General features: G+C 38.3%; 1 protein-coding gene across 10 annotated transcripts in view; it reads right to left on the reverse strand.

The window, feature by feature from the left end:
• LOC114659297 (tumor protein D54-like) overlaps nt 1-25900 on the reverse strand; it is a 77783-nt gene that overhangs the window by 51449 nt on the left and 434 nt on the right. For all 10 annotated transcript variants that reach the window (XM_051932876.1, XM_051932875.1, XM_051932873.1 and 7 more), the window contains exon 2: nt 24341-24480. In XM_051932876.1, coding sequence (XP_051788836.1) covers nt 24341-24480 — 140 coding nt within the window. The remainder of the gene's footprint in view (nt 1-24340; nt 24481-25900) is intronic.

A 25900-nucleotide genomic window follows, 5' to 3' on the forward strand; every position in this document is an offset into this window, starting at 1 on the left:
CTTCCTTTTCTTTCTCCACATCACCAATCGCCACACAATAAGCTCTGAATAAAGGTCAAACCATCTGTAAGCTTGAAACGCCAATCCTCCAAAACTTTTAAGGAGCATTGAAAAATCTTCCTGATACGTCTTTAATTATTCCATCCATCTCTCTCTCCATCCAGGGTCATGCCAGTCACAGCAAGCATACAGCACAACGCAGGAAGAATCCCTGGATGGGACACCAGCTCGTTGTTACCACTGCACAACCATGCCCACACATTTATTATTAACAGCACATATTATTTAAATTAAGTTAAAAATTTCTCTGTATAATGTAATATACATAATTCAATGCATTTCATCTTAAAAATATCAAGAGCTACAAGAATAAAACTATTGGAAATCTAAATCGACTTAGAAGCCAGTCATCATCATCTGTAACTACACGCTCTCTTCTATTGAATTGAATTCCTTTATTGTTATTGTATGTTACAATGAGATTCAAATCCTCCATAAACTTATTTCCAATAAAAAGAAAAAAAATAAAATAATAATAATACAATAAAAACAATGAAAAACATACAATATGAAAGCATAAGTACAATATACACATACATATACTGCAGATAATGCAAATGGTTCATAAAGTGGTTCAGTTTGTGCAATATTACAAATGTATGGCAAGTTTACAGTGAGGTAATTGTACTTATAAGTACAAACAGTTCTACCAGGAGCACTTGATGGACTGATTGAGTTCATTTATAGCTCTTGGGATGAAACTGTTTCTGAACATCAAGGACCCTGCAGGAAAGGCTCTGAGGCATTTGCCAGATGGGAGAAGTTCAAATAGACTGTGTACATGGCCAAGGCAGCAGGTGCCAAAAGCTGTATCCCAATAGTCATCTGTGCGCTTGACACAATCTGCTGTACTGCTGTACAGCTATGATTCCATACTCCAATATAGTGGGCCAAAATACTCTTAAGTGGTGCACTGAGAGTAACAATGCTAAAGCAGCTGTGGTATTTGGAATAGTTTGGCCATTCAATCAGATGCCTTAACTCTTTTAGGGCGGATGTCGACTTCTGTCGACAGGAGGGGTTGAAGGCGAATGTCGACAAAAGTCGACATCCAGGGATAGGTGGCGACAATCAGCTGTTAATGGCGACAAATCTCACTGTCACGCCACAGGCATTCCCTCTGTGCTTGGAGGAATGCTAGACTCGTTGACTCTGCATCTAAACCTTGCGTGTGCGTGAGTTGCGAAATGTAAACAATGGCACCGACATGTGAAAAAGCAGCGAAGCAAGTGCAGAAAAGAAAACACTCGGCAGACGATGTTTTGCGCATTATCGCGGAGTCGGACTCTTGATTTTTCAGAATCGGATTTTATTAGCAGTGATCAGGAGATCGAGCAAGAGAGTGAGAAGCAGGCATCAGCTGATCAGACACCAGCCGATGCCGCGCCAGCGGATCTGCTGCCAGTTGAGTGCCTTCGCGCAGCCGATGCATCTACGGCAAGGTTCGCATGGGATAAATACACAGACATTGATCCGTTGAGAGCCGATCTGGCTACCGGAGTTTACAAGACGGCATGGCTTGCTGTTGGACACGACAGATCACCAGCTGCTGTACTTCAGGCTGCTCTCTCCTGATGCTGCTTCTCAGCTACTGTCAGACGAGACAAACAGGTAGGCAGAGATTTTTTTTGAATCGCGGGCTGCGTTTGCATTGCATTCTCGTTTTTCAAAGTGGAAACCCACAACGAAAGACGAGATGAAGCGCGCTGTGGCATTACAAATAGAGATGGGACAGAACTGGTGATATAACTTCAGGGAGCATTGGTCCAAACGTGTTTTGTCCCCTGGTGGCTTAGGTACGTGCTGCTGCAAAGTTTTATTCACTTCTGTAATAAACAGAAGCAAATCCCATGGGGTGAGCCAGGCTATAATGCCATACATAAAGTTCATAAAGTTTCAGAAGATGAAAAGAGGTGACAAAACGGTTTTCATGCAGGCAGAAAACTTGGTGGCAGTGGCATGGCACTAGGGCAAATGGGTGACTTGTCTCTCTCTACAGTACACACTAACAATATATGTGAGAAAATGCAGCAACAGACAATTGAAAAATAGGCACCAAAGCAACACATATTGTAAGGAGTGCAATGTGGCAATGACTGAAATTGGCTGCTTTGAGCGAGATCAGACTTTGCTGTGTAAAATGTATGTGATATGTATGTGAAATCATAGAGTATGCAGGCTCACACAACATGCAAGACAGTAACATTTGTCAAAAGTAAATATTTTTTGTTGATTTGATATGTTAAACAATTGCTTTGTGTTCTTTTTTAAAAAATGTTAGTTTTTGGAAAAATATTCAGCCCTGGGAGAAAAGAAACAAAAAAAAAATTAGACCTAAAAGAGTTAAATTAATAAACAATAAGCGGTTAATTTCAGTGTATTTGATAAAGCTGTGTCAGGAAATGTGAATCTAAAAAAAGAAAGGGAAACCACACAGGAAACAGCAGCATTGCTTTGATGCTGGGTGCCGACAGTGTGCAAACCCAAGCAAAAAATATGCATACACAATGGATTGTGCTGTCGTGAGAATTTGTGTGGCTTTACGCCAAGTTTAATTTTTATACATCATGATGTGAGCGTGGAAAGGAGTACAACAATCTATTATTTCCACTCTAAAACTTTCACTCCCAGATAATCAATCAAGGCATGAGCTGGGAGAAGTTTGTGCATGGTGTGCGGTGGTGGGGGATGGAATATCAGGCTGCTTGCTGCTTGTCTTAATCGGCACATTTACAGAACAAAAGACACTGAGGGAGAGGTGCGAACGGATTTAAGGTGGGCCAGATCTACGAGTTTTTTTCGTTGGCTCTGGTAATTCTAGTGTTAAAAATGAACAAGTTCTGGGGACATTGGTTTCTAATCAGGTACTTCTTGATAGCTGACAACAATACTATTTTGAACCAAAGTAAATGTGTTTACACTGTTGTTCTACAGAGGAAATTGGCATGTACCATTGTTTTAACTGTCATGTTGATCTATGCAGAGACTGAAGCATTTAAATATTTCTGGGTAAATGAGAATAAAGTAGAAACGAGAAGTATGGTCTTAGACTCATGACTGCTGCTGCTTCTTTTATGGTTTTTCAACATATCGGTGTGGCTACACCCTGTATGAAAAGTGGCTTGTACCTGGCCCAGGTTCCCCTAGGCCGGTAACAGAAAGTACACAGTATTTAATGCTTGAAAAATGTCTGGGATTAAAACGTTCAGAGAATAAATTAAGCTTCAAAGTTAACTTCTCGTCAACAAAAGTTTTCCACTGCTTTCAAGACAGAAACTTTGCTAAACAGAACCTGCCCAATTTCCTCACCTTCCACCTATTTCTATTCCAGAAGAAATATTGATAAGTCATGAAGGCTCAGATAGCATCTCCCCAGTTATAAAAACATTTAAATGTCCCTTCCTTTCAAAGATCCTAGGGTACAATGGGGAAAGGATCTTTCACTTAACATTTTATGAAAGGAGTGAAAGGCAACCATGCACAGAATACATTCTACATCCATATGTGCAAAGCACTAAATTATTAAAGTTAAAATCTTCTATCGAGCACATTTATCGCAATTAACATTTTCCAAATCATTTCCAAGATTCAATCTGTGAATGTTGCAATCTGGCTCCAACCTGACTGGGCCAAATGTTTTGTGCGTGCACCAAATGAACAATTTTGGAGAAAAATCTTTCAATGCATATTAGTGGTGTCATAATCACTCCTAACCCATTAACAACTGTGCCTGGTATACTCCCAGATGGGCTTAAAGTGGAGAAGGACACAAGAAACCGCAATTGCCTTTACTTTACTACTAACACGTAGGCTTACCTTGCTCAACTGGAAGAATCCCAACTCACCACTTTTAAGTCAGTGGTTAATACTCTTTGAAAATTGGAAAAAATCTAATTCACACTCAGAGGATCTGTTCAAACCTTTTTAAAAATATGGCAAGATCTAATCAATAACATTTTAGCATAAGCTTCTATATTGGGGAACATGATAGTCTACCTTCTTTGCTGCATCAAAGAATTTGCTGGATCTCCTCACTTTATTTTGGGCGGGGGTTGAATTTTTTTTGTTAAGTTTATTGGATTGTATGGATAATACAATTACCCTAATATTATGTTTTTGGATGTACAGGTGTACTTAGAGCAGATTTATAAACACTATAAGTATTATTCTCTATCTGATCCTATTCAGATTCACTCTTGAATCAGAAGATCCAACTAAGATGTTTTCACGAATGCCAATGCTTTAAATACCCACATATCAAATAAACAAAAACAAAACTGATGATCATCACAAAAATAATCCACCAAATAACAAAAATAGCTAACAGCTATTATTCAATAACAGCCCCCATCAACAGTCCATAATTAATTCTCCCTTACTGCACAACACTTCTTCAATACTCCATATGCTTTAACTAGGGGGCTCCGCCCCCTGCTCGCTTCGCTTGCCAACCCCTGGTGTTGGGTAATTATAAATAGCGTGATGTATGTATGAGATATAGCATAGTGTGAAGGTGTAGATGACGCATGTAGGAAGCCAAGAATAAATTGCAAGGCACAGTGTAAAGATTTATCAGAAAATTTCTTTGTACACAACATTAGTAGTAAAGATGGTGTCTTGTTCTTGAATGAGTTTCTCTTGGCATGGATCATTTATAACCTTAACTTTAACGTCAGATAAACGTCGAACTCGTGAGAAGGCCACAAAGTTGTCCATGTCCAAAAACGGGGTCAGAGAGGTAGATGCCAACCTTGTTCATGGTTTGGCCTTGTGATTTGTTGATGGTCATGGCAAATGCAGGTTTAATGGGGAACTGTCGCCGTTTAAGTGTAAAAGGTAATTCTAGGTCAGAACTTGTAAGGTCAATTGTAGGAATCAGAACAGTATTGTTAGCATGTGATCCTGTAAGAAGTTTTGCTTCAATAAAATTGTGTGTCATGGTGTTGACGACTAAACGTGTACCATTGCGTAAACCTTGTTTAGTGTTAAGGTTTCTTAATAGCATGATTATTGTTCCGATTGTAAGGTTAAGATTGTCTTGTGGTAATCCGGCTGGGTTAATAGTGTTCAAATATTGTAAGGGGAAATTAAGATGGTCATTGTTGTCATCAGAGTCAACTTTGTCAGAGCTTAGAAAGAGCCGTGCCTCTACAGGAAGTAATGCAATGACTTGGTTATTTATGTGATCAACATTAATATTTTTTGGACATAATATAGTCCGTTGTGCTAAAAGGGGTATTTGGTCTAATGAGATTGCTGCTCCAAATATCTCCGTAACTAAGTCGTCGCAGATAAAGGCTTGAGGAAGTGTAATAATATCTGGGTGAAGTCCATCTGTATTGGTGAGTGTACCATCTCCCAGTTGTAATAACCAATTGTTATATTCTGGATCTGGACATCGCATGTTTTGTACCAACTGTATCTTTTGAAAGCAATGCCAATTGTCCGCGTAACATTTTTTCTTCCGCGGTTTTAGAAGCGCGTTGTAGGCGCCGACGTTTATTGTTTTTTTTGATGCGGGTTCATGTTTGTGGTCCCGTTACTCGAGCCGTCTCGTTCTGTACCCGTGATCGTGAATTCATGACTTGTTTGTTCTTTATCGTTAGTAATATGGATAAGTAATAAGGAGGATCGCACTCACTGTTAATATGCGGACTGTTTGTTTCTTCGTATTATTACCAATCAGGTGTCGCGCCTGTATATGTATTGTAGTCCGGTCTCTTGTTGTTTATGTATGACGTCGTCCGCGTATTTTAAGGTGGACTGAACAATAGCTGAGCGCATGGCATGTGGAGTAATAGCTAAGCACTGTCTAAAATCTCCTCCTAATAAAAGTACCTTTCCTCCAAAGGGAATATTATTATTCATCAACGCAATGCCAACTGTCCGCGTATTTTAAGGTGGACTGAACAATAGCTAAGTGCATTGCATGTGGAGCAATAGGTAAGCACTGTCTAAAAGCTCCTCCTAATAAAAGTACCTTTCCTCCAAAGGGAATATTATTATTCATCAACGTTTGTAGAAGTTTATCAATGGTGTTGAGTAAGTGACTGGATGCCACTGTACATTCATCTATAATTAATAGTTTTGCAAGACGGATGTCACGTGCATTGTTACTGTTCATTTTCATAGTGGATACCGATGTTTCTGTGATTGGGACCGGTATTTTGAATAAGGAGTGACATGTGTTTTTGGAGTCGAGACAGGTTTTCTTCCGCGGTTTCAGAAGTGTGATGTAGGCGCCGACGTGTATTGTTTTTTTTCATGCGGGTTCGTGTTTGTAGTCCCGTTACTCGAGCCGTATCGTTTTGTACCCGTGATCGTGAATTCATGACTTGTCTGTTCATCATCGTTAGTAATATGGATAAGTAATAAGGACGATCGCACTGACTGCTAATATGGAGCCTTTTCTGATCGTGCATTCATGACTTGTTTGTTCTTTATCGTTAGTAATATAGATAAGTAATCGTACGTTTTTTTTGAGGGGCGCGTTGCCTCATTTTTTATTTCTGTTAGTGGAGGGGGGCTTTGTGTGTCGTGGGTCTGAATCCTCTTTTTTGTGCGTGTCCCGTTTCATGTGGTATGGGCTTCGTCTGGCGCTTTGTTGCATGGGTCTGTTGCTATGGGCGCGGAGCATCATTTCTCATTTTCCGGTGCTTGGAGGGTTTCTTCGTATTATTACCCATCAGGTGTCGCACCTGTATATGTATTAATAATTAATTTTTTATTAATTTTTTGCATTTATATAGCGCTTTTTCTCACTACTCAAAGCGCTCAGCAATTGCAGGTTAAGGGCCTTGCTTAAGGGCCCAACAGAGCAGAGTCCCTATTGGCATTGACGGGATTCGAACCGGCAACCTTCCAATTGCCAGTGCAGATCTCTAGCCTCAGAGCCACCACTCCGCCCTTTGTAGTCCGGTCTCTTGTTGTCTATGTATGACGTCGTTTGTTGGCGTGCGTTTTCTTTGAGGGGCGCATTGCCTCATTTCTTATTTCTGTTAGTGGAGGGGTGCTTTGTGTGTCGTGGGTCTGAATCCTCTTTTTTGTGTGTGTCCTGTTTCGTGTGGTATGGCCCTCGTGTGGCGCTTTGTTGCATGGGTCTGTTGCCATGGGCGTGGCGCATCATTTCTCATTTTCCAGTGCTTGGAGGGGGGCTGTGTGTGGCGCCTGCGCACTACGTCTTTTGCGTCCACGGCCCATGTCCCTGCGTCCATCCGGTTTACCATTCTCGTTTAGTAATATGGATAATTGTTTAAGTCATCAATACATTCATAATAAGGAAACTGTAGTTTTAATCTGCTTTTCTCCTTTCACTGAGTAATACTGGTTATGACTTGATGCTAGTTTGGGTAATTTTGCATTTATAGCTTTATTTCTTTAGGCAATTTCATTTTATTGTTGATATGCTGGCATCTACTGGGTAACTCAATGGTGTGGTATTTGTTACTACAGTTGAGAAATAGAGACTGTATTAACAGTTTTGCATGATTGTTTACTTTTTAAATGAATCACATATACAGTCAGGTCCATAAATATTTGGACAGAGACAACTTTTTTCTAATTTTGGTTCTGTACATTACCACAATGAATTTGAAATGAAACAACTCAGATGCAGTTGAAGTGCAGACTTTCAGCTTTAATTCAGTGGGGTGAACAAAACGATTGCATAAAAATGTGAGGCAACTAAAGCATTTTTTTTAATACAATCCCTTCATTTCAGGGGCTCAAAAGTAATTGGACAATTGACTCAAAGGCTATTTCATGGGCAGGTGTGGGCAAGCCGTCGTTATGTCATTATCAATTAAGCAGATAAAAGGCCTGGAGTTGATCTGAGTTGTGGTGCTTGCATGTGGATGATTTTGCTGTGAACAGACAACATGCGGTCAAAGGAGCTCTCCATGCAGGTGAAAGAAGCAATCATTAAGCTGCGAAAACAGAAAAAACCCATCCGAGAAATTGCTACAATATTACGAGTGGCAAAATCTACAGTTTGATACATCCTGAGAAAGAAAGCAAGCACTGGTGAACTCAGCAACGCAAAAAGACCTGGACATCGACGGAAAACAACAGTGGTGGATGATCGCAGAATCATTTCCATGGTGAAGAGAAATCCCTTCACAACAGCCAACCAAGTGAACAACACTCTCCAGGGGGTAGGCGTATTGATATCCAACTCTACCATAAAGAGAAGACTGCATGAAAGTAAATACAGAGGGTGCACTGCAAGGTGTAAGCCACTCATAAGCCTCAAGAATAGAAAGGCTAGATTGGACTTTGCTAAAGAACATCTAAAAAAGCCAGCACAGTTCTGGAAAAACATTCTTTGGACAGATGAAACCAAGATCAACCTCTACCAGAATGATGGCAAGAAAAAAGTATGGAGAAGGCATGGAACAGCTCATTATCCAAAGCATACCACATCATCTGTAAAACACGGTGGAGGCAGTGTGATGGCTTGGGCGTGCATGGCTGCCAGTGGCACTGGGACACTAGTGTTTATTGATGATGTGACACAGGACAGAAGCAGCTGAATTAATTCTGAGATGTTCAGAGACATACTGTCTGCTCAAATCCAGCTAAATGCAGTCAAATTGATTGTTCATCTGTATCATGAAACGCCACCCAGTGACCCAAATCATACAGCCAAAGCAACCCAGGAGTTTATTAAAGCAAAGAAGTGGAAAATTCTTGAATGGTCAAGTCAGTCACCTGATCTTAACCCAATTGAGAATGCATTTCACTTGCTGAAGACTAAACTTCGGACAGAAAGGCCCACAAACAAACAGCAACTGTAAGCCGCTGCAGTAAAGGCCTGGTAGAGCATTAAAAAGGTGGAAACCCAGCATCTGGTGAGGTCCATGAGTTCAAGACTTCAGGCTGTCATTGCCAGCAAAGGGTTTTCAACCAAGTTGTTAGAAATGAACATTTTACTTCCAGTTATTTAATTTGTCCAATTACTTTTGAGCCCCTGAAATTAAGGGATTGCGTTAAAAAAATGCTTTAGTTGCCTCACATTTTTATGCAATCGTTTTGTTCACCCCACTGAATTAAAGCTGAAAGTATGCACTTCAACTGCATCTGAGTTGTTTCATTTAAAATTCATTGTGGTAATGTACAGAACCAAAATTAGAAAAAACTTCTCTGTCCAAATATTTATGGACCTGAGTAAGTGAGATATTTTGGCTAAAGTCTGCTTTATCGATGTCAGTACATGTGAACAAGCCATTTGTTTTGTTTAAGCATGTTTTTAGGTGTGCTTGCATAAAATAAAAAAAATCACTTATGTCTGTCTGTCTGTCTGTCTGTCCATCCCCCACTAAACCACTCAGCTCCCAGGGGACCAATTTCATTGAAAGCTAACGTAAACACTATAGAGAGCAGAAAAACTACCCCGCAAAAAGCACTGATGCGCTTTCAAAATGGTCTATCTTAAAACAGTGACTTCTGAGTATTGGTTGAACTTGTGTAACCTAAAGAAACATACATACAATCAGTCTGACTAGGTTTCAAACAGTGCTGCACTGGGTACCGGTTCTGGACTGGTCGGTACCAATATATAAATAAGCTCCTGGAAAAACAGTGCTGCTATTAGTATTTTTGTAAAGTTAATTCATTTTAAAATTAGCACCATTTTTAAATTCCTAACTGCACCCTAATGATGATAACACTGCAGAAGTCAGGTGATTACATTTTAGTCTCACAGCTGCAAGTTTACTTTCTGCGATAGCCAGTAATAATAACAGATAGGCTAAAGTGCTCAAAAGTGTGTGCTCACTTTAGTAAATGTAATGATAATGCAGCTAAATGCATTATGTGTAAAAAGGTAGCTTCATGTAAAGAAGATAACACTAGCAACTTCTTGAAACACATGTACAACATTACATAAATGCGAAGCAGTGAAGCATGTTGGACTGCTTCAAGAAAGCGGCTGCTGAAACACTCAGACTGCAGCCTCCCAGCTCCAATGCTACTAGAATTAGTCAAACTGAAAATGCGACTGTATAGATATTATTAAGTCAAGGTTAACACTCATCATCGTTATAAAAGTAAGTCAGTACTTATTCACTCAGTATATGCAAAGAATCGGTTTTAACCTGTGTTCAGGTAGCATCAGTCAAGCAGCAGCTTCTTCAGTGGATACCAGAATTCAGACACCTACATCCACCCCATTCTCCATCACTCAGCGAGGAAAAACGAAGGAAAAAACAGCAGAATGCCACAGGGCTGTGGAAAAGTTTATTGTGAAAGATTTACAGCCCTTCACCGCAGTGGAATAGAGTTGGTTTAGGTATGCATAGCATAGAATAATTAGCTAACTGCTAGGTAGTTACAGTGGGTACGGAAAGTATTCAGACCCCCTTCAATTTTTCACTCTTTGTCATATTGCAGCCATTTGCTAAAATCATTTAAATTAATTTTTTTCCTCATTAATGTACACACAGCACCCCATACTGACAGACAAAAAAAAAAGAATTTTTGAAATTGTTGCAGATTTATTAAAAAAGAAAAACTGAAATATCACATGGTCCTAAGTATTCAGATTTTGCTCAGTATTTAGTAGAAGCATCCTTTTGAGCTAATACAGCCATGAGTCTTCTTGGGAAAGATGCAACAAGTTTTTCACACCTGGATTTGGGGATCCTCTGCCATTCCTCCTTACAGATCCTCTCCAGTTCTGTCAGGTTGGATGGTAAACGTTGGTGGACAGCCATTTTTAGGTCTCTCCAGAGATGCTCAATTGGGTTTAAGTCAGGGCTCTGGCTGGGCCATTCAAGAACAGTCACGTGATGATGTGCAATATCACAAAGAGTGAAAAATTGAAGGGGGTCTGAATACTTTTCGTACCCACTGTACCTTAAGTTTGAACTGAGCCATCCTGACAACAAAGGATACTGTAAGTTAATTCATAACCATAATAAGTGTAGCCCACTAAAATGTGAGATACAAGGTGGTAATAGCAATGTTCATGATATAATTAAACGGGAGTAAAACAATTTGTTTTATTATGCATGTTGTTAAATTGTTATGTAATTATATTTAAACTGCTTTAAACTTAAAATAAATGCTGGCATTTATGTTAACTTATTCTATTGGTTTGTATGGTAGCTAATGAGGGTGCAGGTTTTAGGCGAAGTTATGCAAATTATCAAATTAACTGGTTAAAATATTAGTTTATCTTTTTTGTCATAGTATGAGTTCAGAAGATTAATAGATTTAACTTCACTAGATTATTAACATAGGTTTGTTCATTAAAAGATACTGCAGAGTATAACACAAAGGTCATGTTTAGATTTATTATTTGGGGGGGAAAAAAACTACACTCAGGTTAGCTTCCTCAGTAAACGCAAGAGGGGTGCTATATAAGCAATGCAAATACAAACAAAATTATCTCAGTTGTAGAAAAGTTTTCATTTTTTTCAACCGTAAGGAGATGACGACATCCCTTAAGCCCAGTTACCACCCCCACTTCAAGGGAAACATCACCTCACTAAATTATGGAGAGCAATATTGATAAGAGTATCAATAAGTATCTGTATTGATAAAATCCTAATGATTTCCATCCCTATATATCAGTGTGAATTAGGACATCAAAATCAAATACAAATTGAAATAACAGTTCAAAGCACAAATATGCAATTATCAAGTTTATAGAAAAAATAATCATGGCTGGGTAAGGTTTTTTTAAAAGGAAAAAATGTTTATATAAATATGCGTAGGAGCAGATATAAATTCACAATTAGCAGTTATAATGAAGATATGAACAACCTACACAGATAAATAACTTTCTATATGATCATTTAAATATGTGAACTAAAAGACTACAGAGCTATTATACAAGTTTTCAAGCGCCAATATATATTTTCTAAACTATTTTATGTAGATTTTGGGTGTAATTCAGGACTGAGCAAAATATGGTAATTATATTTACAACTTCTTAATAACTATAATTGAGTGGTGGGTCACACAGTGGGATTTCAACCAGGATATGTGCATCTAAATGTAAAAGTAGTATAAATTCAGTAAAAGGCTTTGTCAGAAACTGTTATAACATGCTCAAATATCCTAACAAAATCTATACTATTTTTTATGTTCGACAAGTTCACTTGTTAGTTTTGAGTTTATGATGTCAGCTTAGTTAGTACTTTTAAAAGCAGCACACAAGAGATATAACTTATTTATGACATACTGCAAACTAAAACCTAAACATCATAAATTAATGGCCGCTAGTTTCTTTACTTAACAAAAATAACTGACAGTTGCTGTCATAACAAATTTTGCTTTTTACTTTAATGGAGATAAAACAGTAACTTTAAGAGCATTTTCAATGTTATGAGCATACTTCTTCAGCTGCCTTTCACAATACACACCTCACTAATACAGGTACAGCTCCCAGTGGGAGCTGCTGTCTTCATTTTTACAGGCTTAAGTGTCAGCGGTGACTACCCAAAACAGCAAGTGGTAGATCAAAAACAAAGTTTAAGATTTATACATCAACAAGAGAGGGTAGTTGGGAGCATGCACTGATAGCACGTTGCCGTACCAACTGCACAACAAACCACCTGGATTGGGAACCGAGTGCAGTGTGACACACCTCAACACCCCAGTGGCTGAAGTGCCAATCCTTCCACCAACCCCCAACTTTTCCCTGTAAGTTGGAAGGACTTTCCTATTGCTGGTACAGATCCCCAGCCTCAGAGCCACCACTCCGCCCATCAAGAGAAGAGAAAAGGAAAACAAAAAAAAAAACACGCAAACAATTCCAAAATTGTATTCATTAGTCTCTTGCATCCAGTTTTGAATTGAAGAAATAGAATTATAGAAATAGTAATATACAGTCATATGAAAAGGTTTGGGAACCCCTCTCAGCCTGCATAATAATTTACTCTACTTTCAACAAAAAAAGGTAACAGTGGTATGTCTTTCATTTCCTAGGAATATCTGAGTACTGGGGTGTTTCCGAACAAAGATTATCAATGAAGCAGTATTTAGTTGTATGAAATTAAATCAAATGTGAAAAACTGGCTGTGCAAAAAACAGGGTCCCCTTGTAATTGTGCTGATTTGAATGCATGCAACTGCTCAATACTGATTACTTGCAACACCAAATTGGTTGGATTAGCTCTTTAAGCCTTGAACTTCATAGACAGTTGTGTCCAATCATGAGAAAAGGTATTTAAGGTGGTCAATTGCAAGTTTTGCTTCCCTTTGACTCTCCTCTGAAGAGTGATAGCATGGGATCCTCAAAGCAACTCTCAAAATATCTGAAAACAAAGATTGTTCAGTATCATGGTTTAGAGGAAGGTTACAAAAAGCTATCTCAGAGGTTTAAAATGTCAGTTTCAACTGAAAGGAATGTAATCAGGAAATTGAAGGCCACAAGCACAATTGCTGTTAAACCCAAGTCTGGCAGACCAAGGAAAATACAGGAGTGGCATATGCGCAGGATTGTGAGAATGGTTACAGACAACCCTCAGATTACCCCCAAAGACCTGCAAGAACATCTTTCTGCAGATGGTGTATCTGTACGTCGTTCTACAATTCACTGCAATTTGCACAAAGAATATCTGTATGGCAGAGTGATGAGAAAGAAGCCCTTTCTGCACTCAGGCCACAAACAGAGTTGCGTGTTGTATGCAAATGCTCATTTAGACAAGCCAGATTCATTTTGGAACAAAGTGCTTTGGACTGATGAGACAAAAATGGAGTTATTTAGTCATAGCAAAAAGCACTTTGCATGGCGCAAGAAGAACACCTGCTACCTACTGTCAAATTTGGTGGAGGTTCCATCATGCTGTGGGGCTGTGTGGCTAATTCAGGGACTGGAGCCCTTGTTAAAGTCGAGGGTCGGATGAATTCAACCCAAGATCAACAAATTCTTCAGGATAATGTTCTAGCATCAGTCACAAAGTTGAAGTTACATAGGGGTTGGATATTCCAACAAGACAATGACCCAAAAAAACAGTTCGAAATCTACAAAGGCATTCATGAAGAGGGAGAAGTACAATGTTCTGAAATGGCCGTCACAGTCCCCTGACTTGAATATCATCGAAAATCTATGGGATGATTTGAAGCAGGCTGTCCATGCTCAGCAGCCATCAAATTTAACTGGAGAAATTTTGTATGGAAGAATGGTCAAAAATACCTCCATCCAGAATCCAGACACTCATCAAAGGCTATAGGAGGCATCTAGAGGCTGTTATATTTGCAAAAGGAGGCTCAACTAAGTATTGATGTAATATCTTTGTTGGGGTGCCCAAATTTATGCACCAGTCTAATTTTGTTATGATGCAAATTGCATATTTTCTGTTAATCCAATAAACTTAATGTCACTGCTGAAATACTACTGTTTCCATAAGGCACGTCATATATTAAAATGAAGTTGCTACTTTGAAAGCTCAGTCAATAACAAACAAAAATCCAAAGAATTAAGAGGGGTTCCCAAACTTTTTCATATGACTCATATATATATATATTCATTCATAGCATTCATAGTCTGAATCACGATCTGATCCACCTCTGATGCTGATGTCTGAGGTTTGATCCCCGCAAGGGGATGCAGTGGAGTGTGTACGTCGGATGAGCCCAAATAAGGACGAAACACATGTTGCGTACTCTTTGCATTATTTGACAGTAAACTATGTAATATTTTATATATATATATATATATATATATATATATACACACACACACACATACACACACACATTCACATACATACAGTATATACACATACAGGTACATACGTACCATAAATATATACACACATGCAGATACGTATATATATTATGTTTTATTAACGACATTTTACGGAAATGTTTTACCACACTGCATTCACTTTATTAACAGGAAATGTAAGGTGAAATATTGCAAGAGACAAATTCATAAGGATATGAATATTATATCATTACATACAGCTTTGTTTGATTGTATGTTGCCAAGCAAACGAGCATGGGAAATATTTAATGTGCTCAGGTTGTGGGAAACACAGGGGGAAGAATGAGGGAATTACATAGCATCTAACTTTTTTCTTTAATAAACAAAAACAGTACTAGATGTAATACAATACACCCCTCAAAAGGAAATACTGATGACCTCTATCAAGCTCACTATAGTGAACTAAATTCCTTCACTAAAATAGGTTTAACTAAACCTCACAGAATAATTACTCAATTAAAACTTTCCACTCGGACCCTTGACCCAGTCCCTAAACACTTCTATTCATTAGGTACTGGGGTCTCACAAGATTCTCTAAAGATACCAGTAGTTAAACTCCAGCTCAAGAAAAATAATCTTGCTACCTCTGCCTTTAACAACTTATGATGCATTTCTAATCTGCTTTTTTTTTTTTTTTGCTTTTTTTTTTTTTTTTTTTTAAGTAAAATTCTACAACAGGCAGGTTTTAGACCAAATCAAAGTACAGAAACTACATTGGTTAAAGTAGTTAATGACCTTTTGATTAATGCTGATGCAGGTAATAGATCTGTTCTCATTCCGTCAGACTTGAGCACAGCATTCGTCGCCAGAGACAACAGCATTCTGATTAATTATTTTAGCTAATGGTTGGGTCGCTCTGGTGATGTCCTAAATTGGTGTCAGTCTTATTTAACACACATGAATTTTTTTGTTAGTTATGGTAATTGTAGCTCAAGGATCCATGGTAATTTATATGGGATACCACAAGGATCTATTCTGGGCCCACTATTATTTTCAATTTATAGGCTCCCATTAGGCCAGATTATCTCAAAATACAAGGTGAGCTACCATATGCAGTTATCTACAGCACCCGATGACTATGACTCTTTGTGCACTCTGATCCAATGTCTGTCTTCTATTAAATGATTGGCTAAATAGTAATTTCCTCAAGCTAAATAAGGATAAAACAGAAACTTTAGTAGTTGGAAAAAATGGAAATAGTGAGGGCCTTTGAAATAAAATGACCTTTCAGCACTAAAGGTCAAGGCAGAAATTAAGAACTCAGGTGTGATCATGGACTCTGATCTAAACTTTAAATTACACATTAACTATATTACTAGGACTGATTTTTTTCATATAAACCACAGCATTAAGTTATGGGAAAGAGTGGTGGAAGCTAGGTTAAAAAGTGAGGTGATGATTAGTGAGCAGCAGTATGGTTTCATGCCAAGAAAGAGCACCACAGATGCAATGTTTGTTCTGAGGGTATTGATGGAGAAGTATAGAGAAGGCCAGAAGGAGTTGCGTTGCACTGCATCTTTGTGAACCTGGAGAAAGCATATGACAGGGTGCCTCGAGAGGAGTTGTGGTATGTATGAGGAAGTTGGGAGTGGCAGAGAAGTAAGAGTTGTACAGGATATAGTACGAGGGAAGTGTGACCATGGTGAGGTCTGCAGTAGGAGTGACGGATGCATTCAAGGTGGAGGTGGGATTACATCAGGGATCGGCTCTGAGCCCTTTCTTATTTGCAATGGTGATGGACAGGTTGACAGATGAGATTAGACAGGAGTCCCAGTGGACTATGATGTTTGCTGATGACATTGTGATCTGTAGCGATAGTAGGGAGCAGGTTGAGGAGACCCTGGAGAGGTGGAGATATGCTCTAGAGAGGAAAGGAATGAAGGTCAGTAGGAACAAGACAGAATACATGTGTGTAAATGAGAGGGAGGTCTGTGGAATGGTGAGGATGCAAGGAGTAGAGTTGGTGAAGGTGGATGGTAGCATCTTATCAACAGTACAGAGTAATGGGGATTGTGGAAGAGAGGTGAAAAAGAGTGCAGGCAAGGTGAAATGGGTGGAGAAGAGTGTCAGGAGTAATTTGTGACAGATGGATATCAGCAAGAGTGAAAGGGAAGGTCTACAGCTATGTTATATGGGTTGGAGACAGTGGCACTGACCAGAAAGCAGGAGACAGAGCTGGAGGTAGCAGAGTTAAAGATGCAAAGATTTGCACTTGGTGTGATGAGGATGGATAGGATTAGAAATGAGTACATTAGAGGGTCAGCTCAAGTTGAACGGTTGGGAGACAAAGTCAGAGAGGCGAGATTGGTTTGGACACGTGTAGAGGAGAGATGCGGAGTATATTGGGAGAAGGATGCTAAGGATAGAACTGCAGGCAAGAGAAAAAGAGGAAGGCCTAAGAGAAGGTTTATGGATGTGGTGAGAGAGGACATGCAAGTGATCTGTGTAACAGAACATGATGCAGAGGACAGAAAGGCATGGAAGAAGATGATCCGCTGTGGTAACCCCTAACGGGAGCAGTCGAAGGAAGAAGAAACACTGCAAAAATTAGACTTCTTGTAACATTGCTAGATGCTGAAAAAAATCACACTTTTGATTTGAGTCGACCAGATTGCTGTAATGCTCTACCAACAAAACTACCCAAGAAAGACATCAACTAGTTGCAATTAATTCAAAATGCAGTAGCAAGAATCTTAACTAGCAAAACAATACCTGACCTTATCTCATCGGTTTTAGCATTGTTATATTGGTTACCTGTGTTTAGAATAGATTTTAAAATAATGCTAATGGTATATAAAGCACTGAATGATCATGCTCCCTTGTATATTTTGGAATGCCTGTCCCCTTACATTTGCAGTCATGACCTCAGATTGTCTAACACTGGTTTGCTTATTATACTGAGAGTTAAGCATAAAAGAAGTGTTGCAACCTTTTGCTGTTAAGCTCAAAAAATTTGCAATACTTTGCCAATAGTGATACACCGGGCTAATACAACTGAGGAATTTAAAAAATATATTAACTCACTTTTCAATTGGGCCTTTTCTTAATTGTATTTACGTTCAACTCCTAATAGATTATATATGCATTGTAATATCATATACTTCAGGCATGTGCCATTATTATTAATGCCTACTTTTATGTTTTCTCTTCCAGTCTTTCTGTGGTAGCATCTTATGCCATCACCACCTTATCAAAGTATTATGCAGTCGCTTGTGATGATGGAATAAAAGTAGGTACTCCAACTTTTTTTTTTTTTTAATTTTCCTCCAGCATCTGGCCCCTGGAGTATTTTTGTGATTTTCTGTTTTCCCTGGCATTCTGAGCATTGGATCGGACATATCTTAATAGACATAATAAACTTATCTTCAAATTAGGATTCTACTACTTATATATTTGTCTTATGAAAAAACACATTAATTCTTTATAATTTTAAAATATTATTTAGTTATACATAGTGCTGGGAGGTATACTGGTTCATACCGAAAACCGTTTTTTATTTTTGTTATACCACAATACCGGTTTAAATAGCCTAAACAACGTTCAGAATGTGGTGCAGCGGGAAACTGTTTAAGGGGGGACTTTTTTCACTGTTACACCACTAGACACGCATGCAATGGAGTACATGCATTAGTGGAGCTACTGAGCGGTGAAAATTGACAGAGAACATTCCGAAACTGAAGCTGTAGCAGACGATAAAGTTGAACATGTTGACACAGAGAAACTTTTGCCGAAAAAAGGAGCCATGTCTGTTGTCTGGAGATTTTGGTTTTAAAAGGTAGGATGTGGACTAAACAAGTATTTACTGCAAATGTTGTTGAGCTAAAGTTGTTGCTGGAGGCGGCAACACAAGCAATTTGCTGCACCAACTTAGCTGCAAACATGCTTTGGAGTACCATGAATGTATGGAACTAAGATTGGCACCCTCCAAGTCCTCGGGTAAAACTGAAAAAGCTAGAGGACACTCAAGTCAGACGTCACTTGTAGACGCATATGCTAGATGACTGCCTACGACAAAAACAGCAAGCGGTGGATCAAGATAACCAACACCATTACAATCCATATAGCTAACGTGTCAGTGGACAGAGATTGCTAACGTTAACAGAAAGTGTAGTTGGTTTACAAAAAATAATTTACTCTTTATTCCTTTTCTAAGATATGTTCAGTGCAATACAACTTTTGACAAGCACTTCTGAATATTTTACTAAGTCTAAATGCCTCTTTGGATGGTTGAAAATATGTTGTCAAAATTATAGTTTTAAGTTGTTTGCACAATTTGTTCAATAAAATGGTTCTGTATTTTGACTGCAACTGTAATGTAATGTGATTCCTTCTCTTCAATAGATAGATAGATACTTTATTAATACCAAGGGGAAATTCACATACTCCAGCAGCAGCATACTGTTAAAAAACAATATTAAATTAAAGAGTGATAAAAATGCAGGTATAACAGACAATAACTTTGTACAATGTTTTTGGTTTTGCTGGTGTTCAGTTGTAGGTGGTTTGAGTCACACCATTTAACAAAGTCCATGATTAGGTTCCTATACTCCTCCTCCTGCCCACTCCTGATGCAGCCCATGATAGCAGTGTCATCAGCGAACTTTTGCACGTGGCAGGACTCAGAGTTGTATTGGAAGTCCGATGTATATAGGCTGAACAGGACCGGAGAAAGTACAGTCCCCTGCGGCGCTCCTGTGTTGCTGACCACAATGTCAGACCTGCACTTCCTGAGACGCACATACTGAGGTCTGTGTGTAAGACAGTCCACGATCCATGCCACCAGGTATGAATCTACTCCCATCTCTGTCAGCTTGTCCCTAAGGAGCAGAGGTTGGATGGTGTTGAAGGAGCTAGAGAAGTCCAGAAACATAATTCTTACAGCCTCAATGCCTCTGTCCAAGTGGGAGAGGGATCGGTGTGGGATGTAGATGATGGCATCCTCCGCTCCCACCTTCTCCTGGTATGCGAACTGCAGAGGGTCGAGGGCATGGCAGACCTGTGGCCTCAGGTGGTGAAGCAGCAGCCGCTCCATGGTCTTCATCACATGTGACGCTAGGGCGACAGGCCTGAAGTCATTCAGCTCACTAGGATGTGATACCTTTGGGACTGGGGTGATGTAAGATGTCTTCCAAAGCCTCGGGACTCTCCCCTGTTCCAGGCTCAGGTTGAAGATGCGCTGTAGAGGACTCCCCAGCTCCAATGCACAGGCCTTCAGCAGTCGTGGCGATACTCCATCTGGACCCAATGCTTTGCTGGCACGAAGTCTCCTCAGCTCTCTGCTTACCTGGTCTGTAATTGTGGGTGGGAGGGAGGGAAACTCTCTCCTATGCTGGTATCAGCAGAAGGATGGGTGGTGGGTGCAGTACTCCACGGTGAGAGTGGGTTAGGCTGGTCAAACCTGTTAAAGAAGTTGTTCATCTGGTTTGCTCTCTCCACGTCTCTCTTGATGGTGGCACCCTGCTTCGAGCTGCAGCCAGTGATGATCTTCATCCCATCCCACACTTCCTTCATGCTGTCATTCTGCAACTTCTGCTCCAGCTTTCTCCTTTACTGCTCCTTTGCCGCCCTGAGCTGGACTCGGAGTTCCTTCTGCACAGGCTTGAGCTCATGCTGATCACCGTCTTTAAAAGCCCTTTTCTTCTGGTTTAAAAGGCCCTTGATGTCACTTGTAATCCATCCATTAGTGCCACCCCCTTGAAAACTATCACTTTATGGGGCCATGCAAACCTGTATTAATACTTGTGTGCACTTTAAAATGTTTTTTGTACAATGTACAATTCTCATGACAGTGGAATAGGTTATTCTTAGCCAGTCTACTGCAGTAATTGCAGTGGAAAATGTGGTTAACATCCACTCATGCATGGGGAAAAAATGCCGTTGAATACCGTGAAACTGGTATAATTTTGAAAAATACCGTGATATAGAATTTTGGTCATACCACCCAGCCCTGGTTATACATAACTTTTTCTTTTTAAACTCGTTTTACATTGTGCAAAGCACTTTGAGTTACATTCCTTGTATGAAAATGTGCCAGAAATAAAAATGTTGTTTTCCTTTTCCATCTTTAGAATAGAGGAGAACCCATTCATTAATTGTGTAACTTCATTTCTGCCCAGTCCTTGCAGGACATTGATCTTCTGCTTCAGAAGGAATTTAAATTATGCCACCACTAGAAGTCAAAACTCACTTTAGAAGCAGATTGCCAAGTGGACAGACCTGTCTTGAAAGAAGCCTTTTTCTTTTTTACATTGCCAGCTGTATTACCAGAATGTAATGTGGCAACTACCAATAATCTTTTTTTTTGGTTGGTTCATGTCTACATTTATTGAGTCGGACATTAAATGGGTCCCCAAATCTTCATCTGACTGTTTCTCCTCTATAGTGTATTCATGTTTTTTATTTTCTTTATATAAAAAGCATGGGTGGATCCTTCAGATTTGTGCATTGTGTATTTATATTGTAGAGTATATAAACCATTATTTACTGTATATTGCAATAATTATCACTATTGTCCAAAAATATCTACCCTCTTGTTAATTATTTTTGACTACATTGTCCACCCCAGTTCCACAAAACATCCTTTAGCAGAGTGGCTCTTCTGATCAAACAATGCCTGTGCACCACAACCACCAGCTGTTGCTGTGTTTTCAGCTCAGGTGACAACATCAAGGGCATCCCAGAGACAGCAGATGGGATTAGTATTTCTAGCTGAAGACTTGTAAATAAAAAATAACCCTGCTGTTCACTTTATAAAGTTTATATGCTTTACTTCATTTACTGTTTAAATTTTTTTAACTACTGTTTTACTGCACTAAAATAAAGGTATTACCTTGACGTCTGATACAAGTCTCGTGACATATCTACAATCATACATTTTATTTTCAAATTTTTTCAGGCTCACTAATACTCAGTTCTGATAATATACTATATGATACTGTATATTACACCATAAAATTAACCCTTTTTGGCTTCTTCTGGGTTCAAAATACTATTCAATGTTAAAAATGAGCATTAGGAAATAAATATATATTTATCAATAGTGAATTATATGGAAAAACGTATCATGATAACATTTTTGTCCATATACCCAGACCTAGTTTAACCTGCACCGGTAAGGACAAAGCTGTTTTAAGATTTTTCATGAAAGAAAAGATAGACGTTTCAAGGTAAATTAGTTATAATTGTTAATCATGGTGCTGTTGAGTTGTTAAGTATTCAATGTTGATTAGCACAAGCAACTAAGAGTTTCACTTTACTCTATGTGTGTGGTAGTAACAACCCTATAAACAAGTAATTTTACTTACACCTGAAATCTACATTTCACCCTTAATTACTGGATACAGAAACCCCAACTTCCCTTTCGACTCAAAGTTAGGCTGTATTGGCAAGCTGTGAAAACAAAGAAGAGCTGTACAAAAAAAATTCTAGAATACAGGGCTTTTAACGAGAAAACCTTGTACATCAGGTATAACGTTTAGTTATACAAAAAACATTGTTACATTTTTTTATTAAATAAATTACTTGATAAGTCATCAAATCAATCTGTACATCACTCGATTACCATTATAGTTGATAGTGACAGCATTAACTAACAGTTGGAGAATAAAAAAAGTATATTAATTGGGACCAAGTCTGAAAGTATTGGTTGTTCATTTCCCTACTTTATTTTGCTTTGTGTGAATTCTATCCAACAAAACAGAAAATACTGACATGTGAAATTTGACAGGAAAAATAAGCTGTAAGCGAATTTTTTTTTTTGGGAACTTTGATTATTACTTAATAATTTCTGCTTGCCAATTACACATTTTAGAAAACATAGTTTGTAGTTTCACTACGCTGTTAAAATAACAGAGTGCCAAACAGTAATGTGAAAAAGGTATCACTGCTGAGTAATGTAAAATAACAGTTTTCCACTCATAAGAAGCAATGTAAACTTGATAACTCCAAAAATATTACTCTTCTGTTCATCATCTTACTATAAAATATCCAAATTCTTCAGATCCTACACCTATTAAACACTTTATAGCGTAACCAATTGAGATGTGTTGATAATGAGGCAGGGCTAACCACATAAGCATTGTCACTAGTCAAAAACTCTGGCCATATCTGAGACAAAATGCCAATGGGCAAACCCCAGAATGAATTGCTGCCAAGTGCAACTGCTGGAAACTGCTCTCACGCTCCAGCATCGGGGTGTATCTTACATCCTTTTAGCTAGCGAACGAGAGAACTACGTAATGGATTTAGATCTGCTTTTTTTTTTCTAGAATTTTCTTGAACATTCCGGCTGATTTTGCGACTTCCCTCATCACGCTATGAATTGCAATTCGCTTGCAGGAGCGATGTATTCACGCTAATCCGAGAAAGAGGCTGTGGGGAGAAGGAAGCATAACGTCAGGAGTGGGAAGTCGGTATACTTCTGTGTTTTGGAGTGTAACTTGCCTCTGCTTAGCTAGCGATACCTTTTTCTTTATTGGTTTTTAAAATTTATCCTGTTTCACTACTAAGCGGGCGGAGCAGTGGGGAACAGCTAGTATATTATAAATTAAATAAAATAGCAACCATGAGCCAGAACGGAACTATAGACCATAACTTATTTTTTATTTGCTTAACTGTATTTTCCTTGGAAGCAAAGTTACTAGAGAAAATCTTATTTGTACTTTGATTAAATGAAATGTAAACAGTTTTTAATCTGTGTATGAACAGACATGAACCTATACAGAACATTAAGGTGGTACTAACTGTGCTTAGGATTGTTTTATGGTAATACAACTCATCCCCTGCCATAGCTGCTTTTCCATACCCCTTACAACAGACAATGTATAAGAAAGAATCAAAATTATTTAATATCTAGCCTCTTGAGGCGCAGTTTACTTGGAAGAGTTGCAAAATTTTACAATATGCAAGATTTCTATATAATAAAAACAGCATCATGAAACTCATGATCAAGCTATGTCTATATAGATTTCAGAAAAGTAACATGTATAAACATGTCAAGTACAAATTAGTATCTAGATATGTGAAAGAAAAAAATGAATGACACTTAGAGAAGTATCCAGTTATTAAATCCAAAATAAGTGACTCAAACTAAAAGAAGACACTGCTTTCATAAATTAATTTTTACAAACTACATACCAAGTGAACTACTGAATTCAATACCATTATTAATTAGAACTAAGAAACCCCATTAAAACTGTTGACTTGGGTGATTTGTTGCCTTGTAATTAGCTATACAAATAACATTTACATACTACAGATGGGTAAATGCAACAATGATCCTTTCTAATATTAATACAATGTTATATGAACAAGTATTATTTTCTAATTGTTTAATTTATAGTTTACTAGTGATGGGCAAGTTTAGATTCTCAAAGTGCTGTTAAACACCACCCTACAATGCTTCTAGTTTGATCAAATTTCAGTTGGAGACAAAGAAATACCACCTAACCATATAAATGAATGAATCTAAACTATAGCTAGAAATGTGCCTGGAACTCAAGTCAGCAGGCCATAGTATCTCAAGTATAGAACAACATCAAACAAATATCAAATAATAATAAATTACCTTGGCAAGTTCATTTTTCATTTCTTCTGCTTCTTCTTCAGTTAAACCAACAGGTTCTGTAGTTCCCATAGCTCCTTCAGCCGGCACATCTCGGATGCCTTCAGAAACTAGGCCTTTGTTGGGAGAGTTGAGGTTTATATCTACCAGCCAAAAGGAAGAAAATAATCTTTAATTCTGTTCTAAACTTGCAAAATTTTAAAACCAAAGTCAGAATTCTAGTTGAACTTGCATAATTAAAGTAGTAATACGATAGGGACTAGCAACTAAATTCATCTCATCTTTTCAAACACTTTTCCTGGTGGGGGTAACGACAGCAGTAGGCTAAGCAGGTCATTGGCAGGAAAGACCTAAGCACTAAATTCAGTGAAACCTTTTTTTATATAGCGATCTTCTACAAGAACAATGAGTACAAAAGAACAAATTTATAATCATTAGAACACTTAAAAAAAAAAAAAAAAAAAAACACTGAAAAGCGACTTAGCGGTGGAGGTAACCATTGTGAAATGAAGTCCTGCCCCTTACCCAAAAACACTCATAGCAATACATATGTACATATGTGTGTATGCATGTGTTCTTGACTGTCACTAGGTTGAATGCTTAGTTCTGACTCTAAGCTGAAACTTGGCACAGGCATGTGTGAATCCCTTAATGACATGACAATGCTGAATAAAGGAAAACAGACAAGAAGGAAAACAACCAGCTTTTGTCTAAAAGTGAACTGAAGGCAAGATACCCTGATGGTAATCAAATTATGGACAACACCCATTGTTAACAATCCTAAACTGCGATGGCTTAAGAATTATTTGGTGTGACTCAATAAGACAACCATCCAACGTAAAAATTGCAACTGCCACACCCGTCCATACATCCATTTCCCACACCCTAATACTGAAAAGATAGTATTTCTTGATTACAGTTCATCAATGGAAAAAATGGTTTACACGTTAATGTAAGATTTAAAGAAGCGGTTTACAGTATTTTAGTGAGAGAATTTAAACTGAGTTTTAGATTAAATACGTTACAGTATATGTTTGCATACTTAGCGCTTGTTTAAAGTTACAGGTGTTGCGAAATGCAAGGTTTTTAGCGTAAACAAGCATCCTACAGTTCTTTCCATATACTGTAAATGGTTTACACTTAAGTAAAAAGAGGCACTTTCTGCTAAATAGGAAGTAAACATGACAGAGTAACTTCTACTGTTAAATGCGCAGAAGCGACACCGATAGCAGATGTCTCACAACGAACGAAAAAGTGTAAATGTTAATATTGAACTAGCATTACATAAATATTCTCGGCTAACTTTTGAGGAAGATGAAGCATGGGCATTGCGCAGTAACAAACTATATCTTCACAAGTATTGGTTTTACAAACAAGTGAACAGGCCAGAAGTACAGCACATCGGCGGTAATAATAATAACAGCATCCCCATGTGCAGCTATAAAATAAAATTTCTAATCACAGTAATATGTCAAGTACCATTTACACGTGCTCTCGATATGCATAAATTAGATATATGTGTCGTTCATTTAAGTTAATGGAATTAAACGGAACGTCGGCTTC

Source organism: Erpetoichthys calabaricus, chromosome 10 (assembly GCF_900747795.2).
Source record: "Erpetoichthys calabaricus chromosome 10, fErpCal1.3, whole genome shotgun sequence".
NCBI classification, from domain to species: domain Eukaryota; kingdom Metazoa; phylum Chordata; class Cladistia; order Polypteriformes; family Polypteridae; genus Erpetoichthys; species Erpetoichthys calabaricus.